A 22,188-nucleotide genomic window follows, 5' to 3' on the forward strand; every position below is an offset into this window, starting at 1 on the left:
GTCACCATGGCAACAGTGCACCTCTGGGATATCCTACGCGCTTGCCTGTTTTCCAGTCGTGTTATTAGCGAGCTAAAGAGTCTTACTATTACCCAGTAAGATGGCAATTATTAGGTAGTATTCAGTCCGAGTTGAACTTTAAAGAAAGAAGATGTCGGACATATTGTGCAGGTGGCTGAACGAGGAGCTCCGTCTGTCAAAAGCTGTTGGTAAGTTACTGAAGTCACAGCGTATCTAACTAGCTACCTGCTAGCTTAATTAAGCTAACTAGTCAGTGTTGACTGTGACTATTTTGGCACGCTAAATGCATGTGAATTAAGAAAAACTGAGCTAGAAACTATATATCAAAGTTGATAAACAGTTGTAAACTTACTAACACAGGTATGGGATATTGAATGGGATAGGAAATGAGCGACGTTTTTTAACTTAGAAAACCTTAAAAACCTGTCGACTCACATTAGCTGGCTTCATAGCTAGGTTTGTAAAGTCCTGACAGGTGCTCAGACTAGTCATTTTAGATGTCTTTGATAACCTACTGTTGTCCAATATGTTTTCAGCTGTGAGCAAAATTAAAAAATATCATGTTGTAAATGTCAGTTTACGTAAATGACATCCATTTGTCATCTTCACAGAGCCAAAGACCTTTGCCAAGGATTTCTCCAGTGGTTATCTAATAGGGGAGGTTCTGCATAAATACCAGCTGCAGAATGACTTCAGTATGTTTATGAAGAAGGAGTAAGTTGCCCTCTTTCTTTCTCTAGCTATCTGTCCATTATCCCTTACTAACATATAGCTTTCTTTTGCAATTCTCCAGCTCATTAAAGGTGTTCATAAGTATTAAAGTTACTTGCACCCTTTTTTTCATAGCACCTCCATCTCCAGGCTGAATAATTTTACCCGTGTCGAGCCTACTCTCCGGTTACTGGGGATCTCCTTTGACATAAACACAGCCCAGGACCTGATGCAGGAGAAGCAGGGTGTTGCCATGCGTCTCCTTTACCAACTCTATGTCTCACTTGAAAAGAAGAAGAAAGCAGAAATCAGCAGCAGACTGATGGAAATCATGCAGCCTGCAGCCACTGCTGGCCTGCACAAAAAAGAACATGAGATCTACTCTGACGTAAGGGGGGTTGTATAGATTTATGTGTAGAATGTGCATGTGGTTCTTAAGTAACAGTACATTGAATAACTGTACAGTGAAGAATGGCAACTCTGACTGTCTCTGAAGTCTTTCAGTCAGTCAGTGGTTTTATGTTTTAAGTTCACATCATTAGTTTAATGTCACATAATATCTACAAAACTTGTATTTGCAAGCATTTTCCTGTCTTTCTTTTTGCATAGCGACTGCATCAGGTGGTGAAACGCGATGCAGAGCTAAAGCTACAGAAAATTACTCAACACTATGAGAAGAAATGCCTGCAACCGAATGACACGTTTGTGACCCATCCCATCCCGCAGAAGAGACAACTCAGAGACCAGGATCAGAAGAGAGTGAAGAATATTGAGAAGGTATTGGAGACCATGGAAAGTACAAGGCAGTGTTGTAATACATCCCCCTGTCACAATTTATAACTAGGCTTTAAGACAGTCTATGGTTTACATCTTTATCACCTTTTTACGTATTGATTCTCACTTTCAAATATCACACAGTTGCAATTCTTTGCTGTATTTTGGTGCTGGACATTACTGTAATACTATACCAGTAATAAGTGAAAAACCTACACTTGAATTAAAAAAAAAAAAAAAAAGCTCATGCTAATGACATTGGGGAACTCTTTATGTTGCAGCAGCGTGTGTGTCATGAGAAGCACAATGGCATCATGACTCATACCCAGGCCACTTTTGTCCAAGTGCCTAAGCCACCTCCGTACACGTCACAGCTCAACCTAAAGAGGAGACAACAGCAGAAGCATTGCCGAGAACAACAGGCGCAGGTGTGATCTAGATTAAATGATGATGTGATAATTTCAGTTTTGGCTTGCTGACACAAGCTCAGCTATAGTGTGGTGCCCATAGAGGCTGTTGCTTGTGATAATGGGCCATGAATATAAATAGCAGTCCCCTCAAAAATATCCTTTCCTTTACAGAAATCCAGGCTAAGAACTTTGTGTTTGTTTTTAAGTTTGCCGTATGTTCCCAGGTCCTCTAAAAACCATAACCTGTTAATGCTCAACAGCTGAGAGGGGGGATTAATTCTAATTTAATATCTCTGCCAAGGTTCTCCCTGGGATTTTTCAGATTTATTAGGAATTTCAGTTAATGACCTTCTGTATACAGCACTGCCTCTAAGGCCATTGCTATGCCACAAGTTCGACAACAATTTGTCACAGCACACGCAGACAACAAATGAATTATATGGGTTTGTTTGTCTCTCTCGTGTTATTGCAATTTCTGTTCATTTTGTCTGCAGAGGGTCCAGACTGAATTAGCCCAGTTTGAGACAAGGAAGAAACTGGTTACTTGTGGTTTTGCGTCCTCGTTAAGGTGAGAGAAAAGGAAACATTCACTAAATTGATTTTGTATTGTGCGGTATTATCATCTAGTGTTAATGTTTGTATGAATGTTTTATGACAACATAAGATATTCACCAATATATTTTAAGACAACGACTTCATAAGTGATTTGGCCCATTTCAACTCTAGTGGTCAGTCCTTCTCTGGAGATTTTCCTCGCAATGGCAGCAGCCAGGGCTGTGAGGTCCCTGGAGGTGGAACCAAGCTGATATTGCAATCCAATAGCAAGTATATACAGGATGTCAGGCAGAGGCTGGAGAAGAGTGCTGTGACTCGCGAGCAGAGAGAGAAAATGCGAAACAGATTGTTGGTGGAGCGGCTCAAGGCCCATGAAGCTCAAGAGGTGAAACTTCCAGTTTTTGTAAACCATATGAAAACATGTTCGAAATCTTTCACTGTAGAGAGTCGGTTATTTGTGATTTGTCATTTTGACCTAAAATCATTTAACTGATGAGCCCTCTCTGCCTCACCTTGCAGGAGGCACGGCGAGAGGACCAGCTGGTGAAGCATCTGACGTGTCAGACTCAGCAGGAGCAGCGTTTGGCAACTCAACTCCTCCAGATTCGTGTGCAGAAGGACCGGATCCGGGAGAACCGCCTGTTCAGAGAGCAGCAGTACAAGCAGCGGAGAGAGCGGGACTTCCAGGAGGCTCTGGAGAGGGAGGCGGTGAGATAGGATGAATAAGGAAGAAGAATGATACTCTCTATAATGTTGCTTCGTAATAGGCTGTGTCAGTGATAGGTTGAGTACTGTCATAGGCAGAGAGAAGGAAAGGATAGATTTTGACCAAATGAATAATGTATCTGTTATGTATACAAGCAACAACTGTATCTGTCACACTATCTGGCTGATTTAGCTAAAAAGAAGGTAGATACTTTGATATATTCCTTGCAAAGGATAACAGCCATGGTTCATCAAGGTTTCAGTGTTAAATATTCAGTATACCGTAGTGAATAATAAATGACCTATGTATCATCTTTAATCTCCTTAGTTTATTAGAACTGTGTGATTAGCAGGAACATTTCTGTGATGCCTTCTCCACTCACTCCATCTTTCTGACTGGGGCCTGGTCTAGGCTTTGGCTCAGCAGGATAAGTTGGAGCTCGCCGAAGAGATCAGAAAGGAGCTTGAATTCTGTAACAGGATTGCTGCTGAGCAAGCTCAGAGCAGATACAAGAAGCACTTTAATATCTGCAAGGACATTTTGGAACAGATAGTGGACTTGGCCACCAAGGTTGGAGAGTATCGACTGCTCACTGGGAAGTACGTAACACAGTTGCTTTTAATGGTGCAGTAGAAATATGTACATGGTATTTGGGTTTGAAACCTCCAAAGTGACTCTTGGTGAGTCAGCTGATAAATGTGGAAATTCCAAAATGTGTTGTGAACATTGTGTCTTTTGGTAGTTACCAAGTATTATCACAAATGATTGTAAAGGTTAGTTTTAAGAGCTGAATGTACTCTGGCTGTAAAGACATTTAAACTTTTGCCACAGAGGGAGTGATGGCACAAGTCCACTGCTATGTCTGCTAATTTTATTTATTTATTTATGCTTGAACAAAGTTTTTATTCAAACATCATATCAAAGGTTTTTCTTAATTTTCAGAGTAGAATATGCAGCTTTTTTCTTTTAAAAGAGAAAGACTCAGGGTCAGAGTTGGTAAAATAAACCCATATTCCTTCAACTGAAGGAAATATGGGCAAATGTGTAATAACACTGGATGAGTGGCGGACTAGAACACCAGAGCATGACACATAAGTAATCAGTGTAAGTTCAGCTTGACTTAGCTCAAGACAGGCAAGGGTCAGGAGAGATCAGGCAAACAGGCAAACAAATCTGACGAAAGGTAGGCAAGGGAATCTCAAGTCCAAGAATAAAGAAAAAATTTCAGACAGGCAGGTCAGGCAAAACAGGGATCAAATCAAATCTGGCGGGTGTGAGTACTGAGGGACTGAAGAGCAGAAGGGAGTGACCGGGTATGACAGACAAAAGAGTTAGTGATATGGCATGAAAACAGAAAAGATAAAGAAATAAACCAAGACTTGACAAGGGTTGTGACAAAATTGCCCTTTAAGTATTTGTTTGTTGCTATTTTTCATCATTGTTTCATTGTTTTTCTTTCTTTTTTACATGAAAACATTAAAAAGGTGTATTAGGAAAGTATTCACAAACTGAAATCTGACTGAAATCTTTTATGTATTGTATAAAAACTGAAGCATTGTAGCACAGTGCTAATTCAGGTGCGAGTCAAAAGCCTGTTAAAACATTACCAATATTGGAAACGTTCTTGCACAGCTGACCAGTGGTCAAATAAAATCCGGAGATGTCAACATCCTGTCTGCTTCCTCTCGTGATCAAATAAATAATTCCCACTATGCACTATGCACAGATTTGCACTGCCCACACATCTCTGCTCAATATTCACCTTGTATATATCTTGATACCGAGGTTTTACATGTCTTGAAATACAGTAAAGATTAATATTTTTCAGGCTCAATTAAAGAACAATTTGATTTATTTTGAATCTATTTGGACACATTCACTCATTAAATCTAGATTTCCCTTCTGTTATTTTTTTCTATTGTCATGTCCAGTCTGGTTCCAGCAAAGCCGATGAGAGAGTGGAAGGAATTGCTGCTCAGTGGTCTGCCTCTCTATGAGCCGATTAAGTGCCAGCAGCCAGGGTTTGAGTTCTCTACACCACTAGATCCCACAGAGCTTAAGAAGCAGGACATACTCAAAAACCAGGACTATGATGAATACACTGTGAGTTTCAAATCGTGTGTACACGTGTTTGCACTTGAACTGACTGAATGCTGAAGATCCTCCATATGTCATGTTTGTCAGAACATGGTTGGTGAGTGGGCATGGCTGGAGGAAGCAGGGGAGTCCAAATTACCCCTGACCAACAACAGTATTCTCGGGCATATTGTCGTTCGACTGAGGAACATTGTTCATCCGGCCATCGTAGAACCCTTGTCATCTTCATTCCCTCACTTTACCCTGAAGGCCTGTGTCCTTGGCAAGTTTTGCTCTGGCAAGACCACCTGCCTAGCCAAGTTTGCTGAAGGTACATAGCAAGTCAGATGAAACACAAAAAAAATCACAAAAATTATTTATGTACTTACTGAAATGAAATGTGTGGAGTGAGACTGTATGACTTATTTGTTGCTGGGTATGTTCTTTCCTGCTTTAGCCCGTGGCATTTATGTCTTATCAGCTGACACACTGATTGAGGAGGCGTTGAATGCTTACCGTAACAGAGAGGAGGTGAGTCAGATTAACAGAAAAACATTTTAATGTCAGGACCATAAAACCTCACTAGTCTCTCCTGCCGGTGCCAAAAAAAAAAATGTATAAACTTGTAAATGTGTGGCCTTCAAATGTCTTCAGTGATCTTAAATATTTCACTTTCTCAAACAAAAATCTTTGGACAGAAGTTAAAGGTCACAGAGCCGCAGGGAGAGAAAGACAATGAGCAACCAGTCACATCCTCCACATCACTGAAGCCTGGTGGGTTACTGAAGCCAGCATGACTCTATTCTGTGCTGGTTTATATTATACATTTCAGTATGTCTCTATGCTTGTGATAAAATATGAACTGGATATTAAAGGTCTAGTGTCTAGGATTCAGTGACATCTCAGGGGCGGAAATCCCGGGGGGACGGGGGGGCATGACTCCCCCTTCAGTAAAGCTATCCCCCCCTAGAATAATTTGAGACACAATTAATAATTTTTGAACAGTGCAGTAGTATTTATTGAAAGCACAATGTAAGCGGTGCTCATTATAATCGCGCAATAATGTGCTATTTAAATCTTAAAAGATTTAGTTGAGCCAGTGTGTGGTTTGTCTGAGCTGGGCTACTGTAAAATAACATGGTGAACTCAGTGGAAAACATGATGATCCTTAGTTTCACGTTAGTAAAAAACTATATTATATTCCATTTCTGCCAATATATCCCCCTAAATCCTACACACTGGACCTTTAAGGAATATCGCCCAGTTGCTTATTGAGGTAGGTGTTTACTCATAATTCAATGCTTTTCAGATCGTGACACTCAAGAGGAAAGTAAAGACAGCAACATAAGAGTAAGTGTAGTTTATGATCTTCTGACTCTATTTTGTATTTGCCTACGCAAAATCTGACCTGTATTCAATTTATATCACCAACCAACCTGAGACATTTTTCCTTGCTGATAAATAATGACTTTTATGGGATTGTATTAATTTGAAATATTGAGTAATAAACATTTTTTCCATAATTGATGTGTACCTAACTGAAATGAAATTTCTCTTCCTGCTTACATGTGTCCCTCATTCCAGCTGTCTACCCAGGGCTTGCAGGGCGCAGCTGCTGAAAAAGAGCTAAGGAAAGGCAATGCCATCCCTAATGAGCTGTTAGTGGAGATCATAGTAGAGGCTATCAGGTAAGCACATAACCTGTATTGCTATAAAATATTGTACATGGGATTTAGTCTATGTATTATTGCAGTTAAGAGAAATCTCAATGATACAGTCTTAATTTTGTATACAGTGTGGACAAAATAAACAACAACTCCACAAGCTCTCTGTAGACAGTGTTATATTTGTTGTGTCCTTACTAGGCAGATTCCAGCTCAGTCAGGTTGGATCCTGGATGGCTTTCCAGCGGATATCACCCAGGCTCACCTGCTAGAGAAAGCCCTGGGTGGGTCTGTAGATGAAGGGAATAGTGCTGTAAGCAGCAGGACGAACCTTGCTGCTGATCCTAACCCACCCAGACCTCCAACACCCCCACCTCCTGTTCTGGATGTGGCTCTGCTGCTGGATATCCCTGATGAGTGTGTGGTCAGACGTCCATTCAGTCAGACGGGTATGTTATACTGGTGGGAACTAATGACACGCCTCTGTGTGCACCCACACATTATCTGATAGATGGTATGTGTATGTATACATATACACAATAACCAGTTAAATGTTAATTGTATGTCTGTGTGTTTATGTGATTCTCTTGCTCCCCAAACTTGGTGCAGATATAGATAATGCTGCTGCTACAACCTCCCATCCCACAGACAGGAACGTGTATGTAGCACAGATTCCACACAGGTAAAAAACAAAAAAGAAATGGAAAGCTAAAATGAAGTTAACACATTGCTGCTACTGCATGACTGTGTGTCTAATATCTTATATCCTTTTCCCCCTCAAGGATCAAAGCTTTTCAGGACACTTGGTCAAAACTAGAGAAATGGTATGGTGGAAAGCAAAACATTTTGGTTCGTGTTGATGCAGAGGTAGACGAGGAGGAGCTTTACAAAAGGGTGGAGTCTGCCCTGCTGCACGTTATGATGCAAAAACAGGAAGGTAACTCATTTAAGTAATAACTTCAATATCCCACTCAGAATAAATTTCTGCATTATTCTGTAAGATTAGGTTAAAAAGGGGTTAAAAGTTATTTTTATCATGATGATTATGATGAGATCTGTCTCTTGCTAGACTAAATTATGTGTATTAGCAAATACAGTATGTCAATCCTGAAAGAAACAAAATATTTACTGACAGTATTCTGGTATATTCCCTCATCAGCTCTTGCCTCTCCTCCTGGTGAAGATTTTGTGTTGAACAGTGGGAAAGTTCTGGACTCCTTTACAGCCACATCTCCACCTATAGATCAACCTCAGGCCCTCACAGACAGTGTCCCTGGTCCTACAGATTCTTACTCCAGCCTTAAAGAGGAAAAAGTTCAAAGTGTGAAGTCACTCTCCAAATCCAACACACACTCTCCCAGAGGTGATTTGATCAATAGTCTGTGGATTGCACAGTTTCATTACTGTTTCAAAGTCTTAAAAGAAATTCTGCATCAAAGAGATGATTTGTAAATTTCATCTACTGACCATGAACATGATTAATTTAACTTTATTATAGTGATGAGTTATAAACGTTTCTTCTGGTTAATCAATAGGGCACTCTAGGAAGGCATCAATGTCCTCAGTGACCAATGAGGACTCTCAGGGAGTCCCCAAGAACTCACCTGAGTCTGCCTCTCCCTGCCCTGGTTCATCCAGCTGGGTCTATGTGGATGATCCCCTTCCTCCAGTAGGATACACCTTTATGTCTGTTTGTCTTTCAGAGTTGGATGTTTACTCCTAATCTCTTTCTACCCTGAAAAATCTGGTTTTGTCAGTGTCATGACATTCAGATGCACTCACTGGGCGTTACCACAAGGTGGCCATCTAACATGATTCAGCCTTTGGTTCTTTGTTCTCCCAGCTGTATTGCACTTTCAAGTCTGTTTCACTTGTATGGAATTGCATGTCAGGCGATACCATTGTGAAATCTGTTGCATTACATTATGTCTTGTTTTATTTAATCGTCCTCAATTCTCCCTTTCCCCCGGCTTTGTTCATCTCTTCCCCTTCCCATCTCTATCTGAAGGAGATCCCAGAGTACCTGTGTCAACATTGGGACACAGTGTGTGATTCCTATGTGAACAATGTAAAGACAGTGATGCAGCAGCTGCGCTCACAACGCACTGTTATTGACCGTCACCTTTTCAACATCAGGTAATCTGCCAGGCCTTTAAAAAGTACATTAAGTACAGATGGGCACGTAACTAAGCATTTGTATCATGGGCACCTTTCTATGCCAGTCTTTTCTCCATTTATGTATTTGAGCTGCAGATACAGCTAGATACAGTTGAACAACTGAGTACCGTTATCTTGGGGTACAATTGGATGTGACCTAAATGAAATAATTACAAATAAAAGAAGACATTTATGTATTTAAAAGAAGTATCTCTGATTAATATTACATGTATTACTATCGAAGTATCACCTGGTTTCCTGTATCTGCAGAGAGGAGTATAAACATTACCTGGGGCGTCCAGACTTGAAGCAAGAGTTAGTGTCTCATTGGCAGAAGGACTTCAACAACGTACCTGATGATATGAGAGAAGACGAGGACACCAAAGCAGAGCTGCACCTGAGACTGGATGTGAGAACAATTTATAAGATAATACAACACATATGTTGTTAAACTGATCTCGAAAATACTGTTTATCCTGATGTGTGCTCAGGAACTGCGTGAACGTTTGTGGGACATTAGTGACAAGCGTAAAGAGGAGGACGAGCAAGAGAAGGCTGCTCTCATGGATAATGGCTGGTTGGAGGAACACACTGCCGTCCTCATCAACCATCACTCTGTGCTCATGCAGGTACTTTTCTGTTTCTGTGAAAGCATCTGACTGAACAAACATTTCAGTGTTGTGGTGGCTATAGTTTATAATTTCATGGTATAGTTTCCTTTATTCTTTGTGTTTTGAACCTGTTCTTTTGCTTCTTTTTGGGCCTTGTCTTGTTTATGGTGTATAGGCACACATGTCTCTTCTGTATCTCTTCAGTTTGACTGGCAGAACCATAATGTGGGATTATTTGTGTTGTATAGGTAGAGATGGACCGTTTCCAGGACACACTGTATATTCTCAGAGTTTACTATTTGAGCTTGCAGAGACAGGAGCCTCCTGAGCTACCCTCCAAGTTGGATCGTATCCCCCTGCTGAACACCCCAGAAATTAAGGATCAGGACGAGAGGCAAGTAACGCACTGTTGATAGCAACCTAATCATGTTACTACAAGATATTAAACTGACATGAAAAGCTAAATGTGAATAGTTTATACAGCTCATGAGTGCAGAAAGTGAATGATTTATTCTGCTTCACTAGTACCAGGTCAGCGGTGACCAAGTCACCAAGTATGTGTAGCCAGATGGATGTCAGAAAGGACAAGAGGAAAACTAAGCTGTAAGGGAGAGGCACAACAGCACATAGTATTTCCTTTAAGTTTTCTGCATTGTGTTTGAAACATGAAATGGATTTTGTCATTTCCTCACAGTCCAAATGCTCCTCAGCACAAACATGAACACGCATAAACAATTTGCTCAACTCCTCCCCAGGCGTCCTGACTCCAAGATGAAAGACCAGAGTCAGACAGAATCTGACAAGGTGAATTCAAATCCTTTTGTCATTTTAGAATCTACGTTCTACTAATACAGTCCTATAGAAAGAGATATTAACCCTTTTTATTATTAACTCCAGCCACCCCATGAGAAACTGATTTCCGACTATGAGGAGGCACTCACAGCCATGAGCAAATTGGTAATGCTTTGCGTCTGAGAGCTTGCATGAGCATATTGTGACGGTATGAATACATATTTTTAATTCCTGATGTATGGATAATACATGCATGTAGGTGTCAGCAGAAGGCCACCAGGGGGAGACGCAAGAGCAGAAGGAGGGACAACAAGAGAAGGAGAGGGCGAAGGCATCTGCAAGTGCACACAAAAGGGAAAAAGGGAAGCAGTCATCAAAAAAACAGAGAGGTATATCTTTTGGAAGGTATTAAGAAAAAGGAGCACAGAGGTGCCTTCTGACAAGCACTGTGTGTTTCAGAAGGTCCCCTTTATCATTATCTTCCTCCAAAATCTTGTTCCTCCAGGTCCATCATCATTAAATCCAGCACCCAGCCCTGCACCGGCTGATGACAAAAACTCAGAGAAGACTCATAATCAACTACTCACAAACAAATTACATAAAGAATATGCAGCTGCACTGGATCATGAGGGTATGCATGCACAGAGATTCAGTAGTTTATTTAAATCATATAAAGTATATTTAATTTTCATATTAACATATATATATAACATATACGTGCAGGGTTGTCTGTTATTATGAGTATTCCTTTGTGTATTTTCCTATGTGCACACACACATGCATGAATGTGTGTACAAGATCAATATGCTTATGTAGTTGTGTTCTTCTTTCTTCCTGTCTGCTCGTGTGTTTTCCAGCAAATGCAGCAAAGGTGCGCATTGCGCTGTTAAAAGGTCATGGTCTGGTGATGGTGCACTCCCTGCAAAGCAGAGCAGAGGAGGCATTAAGCAGCATGAAGAGGTGGTTAGAGGCACACTACCTTGCAGAAATGAAAAGGTATGGTACAGCACAGGGTGGGCCATGTGTGCATTAATGTGAATGAAGCACTGCCCCGCTGTCCCTGTTTTATCAATGTTGCTGTTTTTGATTAGTGTGTTATAAATGCTTTATGTTTTATCTCCAAGTCATGTCATTATGCTTTATGTGTGCATGTATGTGAGCCCCCAGAGTTGAATTGTTGGACTTGTGTGTAACTGTTTTTTAAACAAAAAAGATTTGCAAAAAGTCATGTAACATAAAGCATATCCAAATTAATGAAAGCCCTCTAAAAACTAGGTTTTAGTCTCTGCTAAGAACAAACCATTTCTAACTCATTTGAGTCAGTTAGTTTGTTACAAATTAAACACAGAAGACATAGTTGATGTTTCATCTGTATCTGTCTCCTTTCCTCTAGTATTGACCAACTATCAGAGGTGGTTCGCCACCACATAGAGGCTGGTGCTAAGATGCAGAATGAGCTGGTTTTGGTACGTAATGACTTTATGATTGTGTTAATTGTTTTTTTTTTTTTAAACACACCTTTGATGTCTACCCCAGGAAGGTACAGTGTGGCATACACTAGTTACAGATTAGCGACTGCAGGATGAAATCTCAGTTGTTCTCCCAGCGTGCGACCGCCACAGTCTCCTTTACCTCAGTCCTCCCATTTTAAGATTCTCTATATTCTCTTCTCCAGGAATGTACTGACTTCTACCTGAATGGAGACTGCCACATGGTGGCAAGCCCCCCGGCTCCCCCTCCTCGTCCACCGCCTCTGGAGAAACCCACACGGTCCACCCCGACCATCATTCAGCTAGAGTCACTCCACCGAGCACTATGCAACATTGCCCCATCAGGTTAGTGTAAGGGAGACAAGTTGCAGTGTTCTTGGGTCTATTAATCCACCTATCCATCCATGCATTTATCCTTTTCACTCCGATCTGACCTTCAGGCCTCATGTCCAGTTCTGAGTTCTCCAGTTTGGTCAGGGATTTAATCTCTGTTAACATGGGCAGAGACACCTTGCCTCAGCCCTGGATCAACATGAATGAAACACAGGTACTCTTCAAAGTATTTCACAGACTCCTTTCTTCCCTTGCCTCATAGCACCAAAGTCTACTAGGAAGAAAATTTATGAACACTTTATTAGACACAAAATATTCCTGCTCCATACCTTCCACTTACCATAAAAGACACATCACATGTCTTACAGGAGCATTGTCATTTTCTCTGCTGTCCACAGTTGATGGAGCTTGTATCTCTGCTAATGGATGACAATGAGCTGATAGACTGGCGTCAGTTTCTGCTCAGCGCTGCCCTCCCGTGGACGTTTCCGTCCTTATCACAGCTGCTGGGCGTGCTACGTGGTTTCAAGGCAGCAGATACTGGCAACACAGGCTATATAAACAAAGATCAGTACCTACAGGTCTCTACACACACAAACTCAGATGTGCACTATGAATTCAGGACATTATGTCCTTCCACTCTGGATAAACCTATATCGACAAGTTATCTATCCACTCACACACCCCATGGCCCATCTTTGCTCTTGTGGCATTACTAATATGCACTGAGACAGAGACTTGTATACTAAGCATATTATAAAGTGAAAACTGTAGCTCCTTGAATATACATATATATATATATATTTATATATATATATATATATATATAAATGTCTGAGTTACTCATTTTGCCAACTTTTTCACCAGACAGAGTTGTGGTTCACCAGTGAGAGCATCCAGCCCATCCCTGAAGACCCCTCTGAGCTGCTACCTTATGATCGTCTGGCTAACCTACGCAAGGTAACTACCTGCAAAGCCTACTTAAGTCCAGGTTAACGTAAACTTTTATTAAACCTGAAATGGGAACTTCAAGTGGTCATGATACACAAACATCTAAAGGAATAAAAATAATGAACAAAGAAGAGTAATGAAGCATTACTCAACTCTTTATTACTGTAAGAAGACTTTTCTGCTAATTTCAGTTATGTCTATGACAGAAATGAATATAAAACACAAACTTATAAAGGGTACAGTCATCACAATGCTATCCACTTTGTTTTAAGCCTCAAAGAGATCAAACCTGAACATCCTGTGTTTACTGTGCACCCAGATTAACTGCCTTTGATGTAATAAATAAAATAAATTAACAGTAACATTTGTCTCTGTTCTTCTTCTTAGTTCTTTTTCCAGTTGTTTGCGGACTGCTCTGTCTCTCCCCCTCGACTGGACTATGTGTCCATGCTGCAGTACTTTGCAGCCGACCCTAACCCCAGACAGGGCTTCATCAGAGCACTTAGTGTAGTGCTGGGCAAACATCTCAGGCACTCCTCACCCGGCCATCTTGTCAAGGTGAGTAAATTAATGTACAAAGTAAAGTGAATGAAATTTGTGCTTGAAAGTCATTCCTAGAGCACTTCTTCTTTTCCCTCTGTCTTATAAATATTATGTTGTGTCACCAGTGTCTTCAGGTGGTCCAGAATTATAATAGTGAAATAGTGGTTTTGTAACAGCATGTGTCAGTTTTTTTAGTGGTTGTGGGGTGTTAATGTTTGTCTTCGATACAAACTATTGCACACTAACGGAGCAGTATCTGTATTGTTGTGTGTACAGTCAATGCCCAGTATAGATGAGGCTGCAGAGCTCAGCTCCTCAGAACTTGATGGAGACCACAAGGAAGAAGAGACTCAGTGCGCATCAAGCACTTCGTTGGGGGAACAGGAAGTGTCCATCCCTGCTCTCCTTGCCGTCATCTGCCACAAAGTCACTAAGATGAAAGACGACAGCCTCCTTCCTCCAGGCTGCTTCAGGAGTCAGGAGGAGCACAACGAGGTACAAATGTTCAAACTTTTTTAAATTATGCATTTTCATTGCTTTTCAAAAGACGTAACATCACACAAAACAAAGACAATGAATAAATTGAAGTAAAATAAAACATACCACTGTAATGATAGTAGACATGGTCAGTATAACTGTACCTCTTATATCAACATGATAGTAACAACCAGGGGCAAGTATTACTGAACATATGGCTGCTATTCACAATCCAATAGTAGCGACATATAGGGCAAACATCGCTTTACAATGATACCCTTTATATCTGAAATAAAGATGACCGTCCCTTACATGTACTGATTAAAACTGGGCTTGGCAAGTGAATGGATGAACTCATTAAAGGTCTAGTGTGTACGACTAAGGTTATTGGCAAAGTGAATATAATATTGATAATATTGTTTTTTATTAGTTTATAATCACCTGAAAATAAGAATTGTTGTGTTTTTGTCACCTTGAGAGGGCCTTTTGCATTTTCGTGTTTTGAACGGACCACCATAGTTCTCCCACACACTTGGCAAACATGAGACGCTTCACTTGGTTTTGACAGCTAGTAGGGAGGAGTAGCAAACCTTTGTGGTTTTGTAGGAGAGTCACTTTTAAAAGGTAACTTATTACAGCAGTGTGGATTTTACAGGGACAGTGTCAGTGACAGCCCACAAGGATTATTAATGCTCCCATAATTTGGATATTTAGGGAACAGTCCACACCCTCATTTATGTAATTAACTTAAAATAAATGAGGCTACACATTTTTTTTCAGGATGGGGGTAAAATACAGGCAAAGAAATAAAAAATAAACTAAAGCTTTTAATAGTTTTAACTTACTGATTCTGTGGGTTGGCAGAATATCAATGTGCGTTTTAATGGGTATGCTCTTATCCTTAAAAATTGATTTTCTTAAGCAGAATTATTAACCAATTCATTATAACAATTCTTGTCTCTCATGGTAATACTCTTTATCCCTTCTGGTCTCTAGCACCTGGTGCATATGTTCAGAGAGCTGGGCTACAAGCCTGAGGACTGCATCCCCTTCTCTGTTCTCTCCCAGCATCCTTTCATCCAGGGCCTGATGGAGACCTCAACACAATACCAGCTTGTAGTAAGTCCCTGTGTAGACTCATCTGTCAGTGTGTGTTAGATGAGAATCCAAAAACAGTACACCTTCTGTCCTCTGCTGCTGCGATCAGTCACACATGCTTATCATCCAGAGTGTCCACCATCATGTGTTTTAACATAGTCAAACCCACATGAGGATTCACCTTCATCTCCCATCTTTCTCTCCCTCACCACCTTTTGTATTCCTTTTTTTTAAATCTTCATCTCTCAAACTTCTCTCTCTGTCTCTCAGAACATTCACAGAGTGCTGCTGGCCCATCAGGATGAAGCAGAGGCTAACAGCTTGGCAGTTTCCTAAAGTATAAGACATACATATACCGTACATACACACACACTGGTGTCTGCATCACAAAGAACTCTTTCACTAAGGAAATGCAAAAGATGTTGAAGCGTTCTCATTACTTTTACATTTGACGTTTGCTGAAATGTATCGCTTGTTTCAGTATTAAATAAATACGTCTGCAGCCACATCTTGCGGTCAGTATGTAGAAATGTCTGTGCCTGATGCAGGGTGGAATCACAACAATAACATCAACGACGGCAGGATTGACCTCTCTTATTCCCTTTTTTTCCCCTGATACACTCCAGCAGTTTTTCTGACTGACTTGTTTTTCTAATGACCTCTCTGACACAGAAAAGCATTGGTTGTGGCTACAATGAGTGCATTGTCCAGGATAACCTACATGTCAAGCCTGACTTACCAGCAACTGCCTGCCAGGGCACCCACAACTCTACCAACGTCCATTCAGCAGTGATGATGTGTTACGGTAGCTACTCTACTTAGCAGCCACTGCTGCCTGTTTGCCAGTCAAGTTACTGTGCATGCTGTTTGTGAATTACTGAATGTGTAAAAATAGGGGCATGTATAGATATGTAATCAGTGCTGTTTGCTAACTTTTCACATTACAGCAGATATGGCAACGTTTCTCTGCTTCATTAATTTAGTTAGATACAGGTGTGACAATAAATATCATCATTATCATCAATAAGTTCCTTCATGTACTCATTGATTGAGGGGATTTCATTCTGTCAGCAGCCTTGAGAGAATGTAAGTCCTGTTAACATTTCCGTTTGTCTAATTTGATACAACAAGGCTCGGGGAACCCCAACACCCCACCCCTCTGACCCACCTCCCTGTCTCTTTTTCCCTCCCTTTCATTACCGCTGCAGGTCCAAGGCTCTTGGACGTCTCAGTGTCTGACTTTTAGAGAAAACAGAGCCACTCACATTATGTCATACAGACAGAATCATACTTGCAGACTTGCATCTATAACCTGAATAATACGGAATAAATCAGGGCCTTATTTCGGACGTTTTACATTTGTTGCAAGATAAAGCGTACTGGATACAGTCTTTGTTTACTGTGTAAGGATTTTGGATTTCCCTCGTATCGACTTGACACTGCAGAGTGTCTAAGAGAGTCTTTACTCCTGCGCAAACAGTGAGATCAGAAAGAAGACTTTCAGGACTTTACGTGGTGCTCTGAAAAGACGATGTAAATTTTCTGTTTTATGCTGGTAATCCTGTGTTTTTTTCCTTCTTATGTCTTGTGGAAAATTTTGTGCAGATCAAATTTCTGTTTTCGAGCCTGTTTGCCCCAGTTACTCACTGGATCCAACTTTCTTTCTCATAAGGAATTCTTGTTCGCGCATCAAAGTTTTCATTACAGTTTATGTTTGAATTGGAGGACTATTTTAAGAGGACCTTGGCTGCAGGTCAGCGTGCGGTATTCTAAGAACAACATGGGAATTGTATTTTGGATGTTTTCTCTTCTGGCTCTTCCAGTCCTTCAGTCTGCCAAGATCCTGACTGTCTGTCTAATTGGTGAGTAGTGGAGCAGTGGTTGTTAAAGTGTCCTTTATGAGTAGTATTAGGGATATTATGACTGGTGAGTGAAGAAAGTAAGTGTGTATGATTCATGTAGTATGTTGCAAACAGTGAGACACATGTTCAGACAGCACGGTTATTTCATGTTGTCTCCTCTCCTCTGATCCAGGAGGAAGCCACTACTTGTTACTAGATGAAATTTCTCACAACTTACATCAGCATGGCCATGAGGTCCGCATGCTCCTGCAGCTGGGCAACCCTGTGATTACAGGTCATACACTATACACACAAATATACATACACAGAGAAATATTTGACACCATTTTTTTCATCTTTTCTCTGATGTAGTCACTCTAATTTCCATGTTTATAACTGCAAATTTCTGTTGACTGTCCTCACAGGTTTTTCCTACACAGGCCGTGCAGACAGTTACCAGACAAGCACCTGGTCCTTAGGGGAGAAATACATCAAAGAATACAATAACTGGTTCCTGGAGCAACAGAGACTGTTTTTACTGGGAAGGTATCACACAGATTTTTAGGAGACAAGCTCTCATAAGATACCTAATCTTGTTTTCTTAGGTCTGGTTTTCCATCAGTGTTTTTAAGGCTCTTGACTTTGTCTAAACACTGATCCCCAATATGTTTCTGTTTTAGACTTTTGAACCCTCCTGTATTACAGTGAATTATCAACAGCATTGGCTTATATCAGATTTAAATTCTTTCTCACTCCCGTGGCCTCTCTGTTTGTCTTTCTCTTACTCTGTCTCTTTTTCTTCCTCTCTCTGTCTTCAAGGGATACCTTTAATAACTTTCTCAACTTCATGGGGCACCTGTCCTATCAGTGCGACAAGCTGTTAGGGGATAAAGAGATAATAACTTTCCTCCAGAGGGAACGCTACCACATCGCCATCCTTGATGCTTTTAACCCCTGCTCCTTCATCCTGGCACACAAACTTGGTACATCTGCTGCTCATATCACTCTGGATTATGTCATAATTACCATTATCCTTTAGATCTTAACATTACTACATTTCCATGCACTTCCTACTTGATTTGCCCCAGGTGTCAGCTACATAGCTTTCTATCCTGGCACTCTGAATGGTCCTCTGTCCATCGATCTCCCCAGCCCAGTCTCCTACATCCCAGTCTTCGGCTCCCAGCTGTCCGACCACATGAGCCTCTGGGGTCGTGCGAAGAACCTCTTTTATTCTGTCTTGGCTCCTGTAGGTAAGGATGGTGTTAAATAAGAGATCACATAGTGTCAAGGGGATTATCTATCTATTATCTTTAATACACACTGTAATGCAGAAGAATTTTAAATGAGTGCCTTTTTAGATATTATGAATATAGGTTTTTACATACTCATACCTCATTGTCTTCTCATTTGTAATGTGCTGTCTCTATATTAGTACTTTTAAATCTCACATTTCACACATCTTCCTTTTCCGCTGCTGTTAGCACATCATCTAAATATAGTAATCCATACTTTTTTAAACATCTTAATTTCCTCCATTCATGACTGGCTAATATTCTGTGTAAAATGATTGTACATGTAGTGAGAATATTTACATTAATTCTTCTTAAATTAAAATCTGCCTGCTTTGCTCCATTCTAACTTTGTTTGCATGCAATGAGATATTTTCTCATCTCAAAGGGATAGTTCAGATTTTTTGAAGTGGGGTTGTATGAGGTACTTATCCATAGTCAATGTATTTCTTACAGTAGATGTCTGTCGGCATGCCCACAGGTTGGAGAAGCGGCAGGAGTGCTGACTCAGAAGCTAAGCAAAGTACTGCTGTGGATGGAGGGAAGCAGCCAAACGTTTTTAGCCACCAAAAAAAGTCCCACCGAAGAATATTTCTACTGCTTCACCTTGCCATCAGACAGCCATTAACAGCCTGAGTTCCCCATCTATGCTCAAAGCCACCCAATTCCACTGACAAAAGTGTAACTTTGGCTCGCTGAACACAGGAGCTGCTGAACACAGGAGCTGCTGCCCCCGTCCACAGCAGTACATTGCTTAGCTTCCATCTGAGTGCTTCTGCCTTCAGCTTCCAAGTTGGCACTTGTGCTGCTTCTCCAAACTGGGAGAATGCCAACTAACATCTACTGTATGTAATACACTGACTCTGGACGAGTATCTCATACAACCCCACTTCAAAAGATCCAGACTATCCCCTTTGGCAATGGTATTTTCTTGTATCACCATCTACTCTAAATTTCTTACTGAAAGACTGTTCTGTGTTTGCAGTGAGCCAGGAAGGGATCTAGCTGATTAGTTAAGACACTAGTTATGATAATAAATCTGATTGGCTTTCAACAAATGTTTATCATACACGGTTGGTGTTTTTTGATTGTGTCTTGTGTTGTATATCAAAGGCCAGGAACTCGTATGGTCAGTGTTTAGGGAAGTAGCTGAACGCCACCTTGAGTCAGGTTCACTGCTTGGTGGTCTGGAGGAGTTACATCGAGGAGCTGAACTCTGGGCCTTCAACACTGACTTCTCACTGGAGTTCCCCCAGCCTCTTATGCCCTACACTGTGCTGGTGGGAGGTCTGCTGAATAAACCTGCGAAGCCTCCAGAACAGGTTTCACCCCTTGATACACATATTTAGATAGATTAATGAGACTGAGCTTTTCAAATTTCTAATTTATTTCCCTGTCTTTGTCTTTCTCACTCTAACTTCTCTCCATCTGTCTCTCTGTCTGGCTTACTCAACACTGCAAATTTTTCTTTGCACATTCCTTCCATTGCCCGTACCCCTACTCTTTCAATCCTCAGGATCTGGAGTTGTGGATCTCTAATTTTGGAGAAGCAGGTTTCATTGTAGTGACTCTGGGATCAATGGTCTCTTCCGTCTCAGTGGACCCTCTGCTTGTAGAGCTGGTGGCTGGCTTCTCGAGGATCCCTCAAGGGGTGCTGTGGAGGTAAAAGCATGACACAATTGACACAAAAAACTGGTATTTTCCAGTAATGTCAGGATATTTAGGGAAATGGCCTGAACCTGCTGTGTTTTGCTTGAAGGTACGACCCCAAACGATGGCCATCTTACCTGGACAGACCTCCCAATGTCAGGCTGTTGGACTGGCTCCCTCTAAATGACCTGCTCGGTAGGAACAGTTTCTTACCCTAACCCTGTGTTACAAACATAATGGTGCGTTGCAGTATGATAGACTGTCATTAGCCTTGTTTATTGAAGGCATTGTGGGCTATCTGAAAAAAGACTAAAATAGTAAATTTCAAGACAGATTCCTGCCGAGACTGCAGCAGATAGAGACTGGGTCACTGCTGCACTGCAGATCCGTTCTTCCCATTTAATCCCTTCATATTCAAAGACATACTACAAGACCCAAGTGCTTGCTTTAAATGTACAGTAACGTTGTTTCATCATGAAGACTATAAACAGAGTGAGATACAAATACGGCCGCATCACAGCAATGAAATCGACCATTTTGTGTATGCACATCCCCATGTTGTTTAAACCCTAGGACAGCCTGTTCTCATCTTGAGGTTTTATGAGCCTGCACTGCACCCAAACACTCTAACTTCCTTTACTCAATACTGAAGCTTTCTCTATTTTCTGTTTACCCCAGGCCACAAAAAAGCACGTCTGTTTATCACCCATGGTGGACAAAACAGTCTGCTTCAGGCAGTGTACCATGCTGTTCCTGTGCTGGGAATCCCTCTGTTTGGAGACCAGTTTGATAATGTGGTGAGGGCTGAAACAAAGGGACTTGGCCTCGCCATCAACCCCACTCACGTCACCAGGGAACTGCTCAGCTCCACTATTCAAACACTCATACAGGACATCAGGTTTGTGGTTCGATGGCTGGGCAAAATTTGTGATGCCAGTAGAGAACAGAGATGTCTAACTATACTCCTCCCTTTCTCTCTCTTTATTTCTCCCAATCATTTCTCCTCTTCTAGGTTCAAGTCTTCAGCGTTGTTCCTGAGCAGGATCCACAAATCCCATCCTGTCCCTCCAGCCCTTCGATTCATTCAGTGGGTGGAGCACATCCTGCACAGCGGAGGTGGAACTCATTTAAGGCCGGCGTCACTGATGCAACCATGGTACCAGAGATACCTGTTGGACTTGGTGCTTGTTCTCTTCCTGGGGCTTCTTGGACCTGTCGTTCTCTGCTGGACTTTCTGTAAGAACAAGAACAGCAGGGACAAACACAAAAAAACACAATAGCTGTACTTAGTGTTTCCTCTGGGACACTCCAGATTGATACCTCAGCTCTGTGTTACTTGTTTATCTTGGACTTCAAAGTTGAACCAATATGGGAACTTTTAAAAAATGAATTCCTGCTACTCTAAAATACTGCAAATGTTCAATAAATAAACAGTACGTGCTGTAACTGTTTTATACAAGTACACCTTTAAATACAAAAATTAGATAAGTGATAACAGACCTTCATGTTAACCTAGGAGATGTTTGCGTTGGCCAAGTGATGAACTCAAACTCCTTTACCCCTGTAGCCCTACCAGGCCCAGAAAAGATATCTCTTAAAGATCCAGTGTGTATGATTTAGGTGGATATATTGGCAAAAATTGAATATAACATCTATGTTTTCTTTAGTGTAAAATCACCTTACATATATGAATTGCTGGGTTTTTTGTAACCTCAAAATGAGTGCTTATGTCTACACATGGAGCAGGTCCTTGTCCATGGAGTCTGCCATGTACCACTGCCATGTTTCTACAGTGGCCCAGAGTCAACAAACCAAACACTGCGACAAGCCAAACAGCGTCGGAAAAACACAGATTTTTAATGTGAAACTGCTTTATTCAGTGTTTATACCAGTTTAAATCACTGGGTCGATTTGTTTTGGAGAGGACGAGACCTCCGCATATAATTTGACTCCTGGTAAAAATCTCCTGAACAATGAACACTGAGGGAATCCTAACTAGGAGTTCACACTTGGCACATGTGTGAAGTTTCATCTGG

At 41.2% G+C, this 22,188-nt stretch overlaps 2 protein-coding genes across 3 annotated transcripts; both read left to right on the forward strand.

Moving 5' to 3' along the window:
* Nucleotides 1-20: 20 nt before the first annotated feature.
* On the forward strand, nt 21-17,501 carry spef2 (sperm flagellar 2). 2 transcript variants are annotated; one of them, XM_050051345.1, is made up of 39 exons: nt 21-209; nt 633-735; nt 868-1,120; nt 1,342-1,509; nt 1,788-1,934; nt 2,411-2,484; nt 2,643-2,856; nt 2,991-3,179; nt 3,589-3,776; nt 5,109-5,280; nt 5,362-5,584; nt 5,711-5,784; nt 5,952-6,027; nt 6,563-6,603; nt 6,838-6,941; nt 7,119-7,366; nt 7,527-7,599; nt 7,700-7,854; nt 8,077-8,280; nt 8,453-8,586; nt 8,926-9,053; nt 9,345-9,483; nt 9,566-9,703; nt 9,934-10,079; nt 10,441-10,489; nt 10,583-10,642; nt 10,737-10,866; nt 10,983-11,108; nt 11,335-11,473; nt 11,871-11,943; nt 12,153-12,312; nt 12,408-12,514; nt 12,699-12,881; nt 13,168-13,260; nt 13,639-13,809; nt 14,071-14,289; nt 15,268-15,390; nt 15,640-17,231; nt 17,404-17,501. In XM_050051345.1, exons 1-38 carry the CDS (start codon nt 152-154, stop codon nt 15,703-15,705), a joined length of 5,148 nt encoding a protein of 1,715 aa, XP_049907302.1. In that variant the 5' UTR covers nt 21-151; the 3' UTR covers nt 15,706-17,231; nt 17,404-17,501. The 2 variants fall into 2 exon arrangements, with proteins under 2 accessions (XP_049907302.1, XP_049907303.1); XM_050051346.1 differs by lacking the exon at nt 1,788-1,934.
* On the forward strand, nt 17,289-21,432 carry LOC126394247 (UDP-glucuronosyltransferase 3A1-like). The gene is made up of 10 exons (XM_050050954.1): nt 17,289-17,295; nt 17,404-17,505; nt 17,636-17,756; nt 18,030-18,193; nt 18,299-18,463; nt 19,616-19,824; nt 20,019-20,164; nt 20,262-20,347; nt 20,831-21,050; nt 21,165-21,432. Exons 1-10 carry the CDS (start codon nt 17,289-17,291, stop codon nt 21,430-21,432), a joined length of 1,488 nt encoding a protein of 495 aa, XP_049906911.1.
* The last annotated feature ends 756 nt before the right edge of the window (nt 21,433-22,188 follow it).

The sequence above is a fragment of the Epinephelus moara genome, chromosome 8 (assembly GCF_006386435.1).
Source record: "Epinephelus moara isolate mb chromosome 8, YSFRI_EMoa_1.0, whole genome shotgun sequence".
Taxonomy (NCBI): Eukaryota; Metazoa; Chordata; class Actinopteri; order Perciformes; family Serranidae; genus Epinephelus; species Epinephelus moara.

Bases quoted from the DNA above. Each gene is read 5' to 3' on its own strand.
- spef2 (XM_050051345.1), top strand. From the start codon at position 152: ATGTCGGACATATTGTGCAGGTGGCTGAACGAGGAGCTCCGTCTGTCA. The intron at 210-632 runs GTAAGTTACTGA...TCATCTTCACAG, and splicing joins CCGTCTGTCAAAAGCTGTTG to AGCCAAAGACCTTTGCCAAG. The intron at 13,261-13,638 runs GTAACTACCTGC...TCTTCTTCTTAG, and splicing joins GTCTGGCTAACCTACGCAAG to TTCTTTTTCCAGTTGTTTGC.
- LOC126394247 (XM_050050954.1), top strand. The intron at 18,464-19,615 runs GTAAGGATGGTG...TGTATATCAAAG, and splicing joins TTCTGTCTTGGCTCCTGTAG to GCCAGGAACTCGTATGGTCA. The intron at 21,051-21,164 runs GTTTGTGGTTCG...CTCCTCTTCTAG, and splicing joins ACACTCATACAGGACATCAG to GTTCAAGTCTTCAGCGTTGT.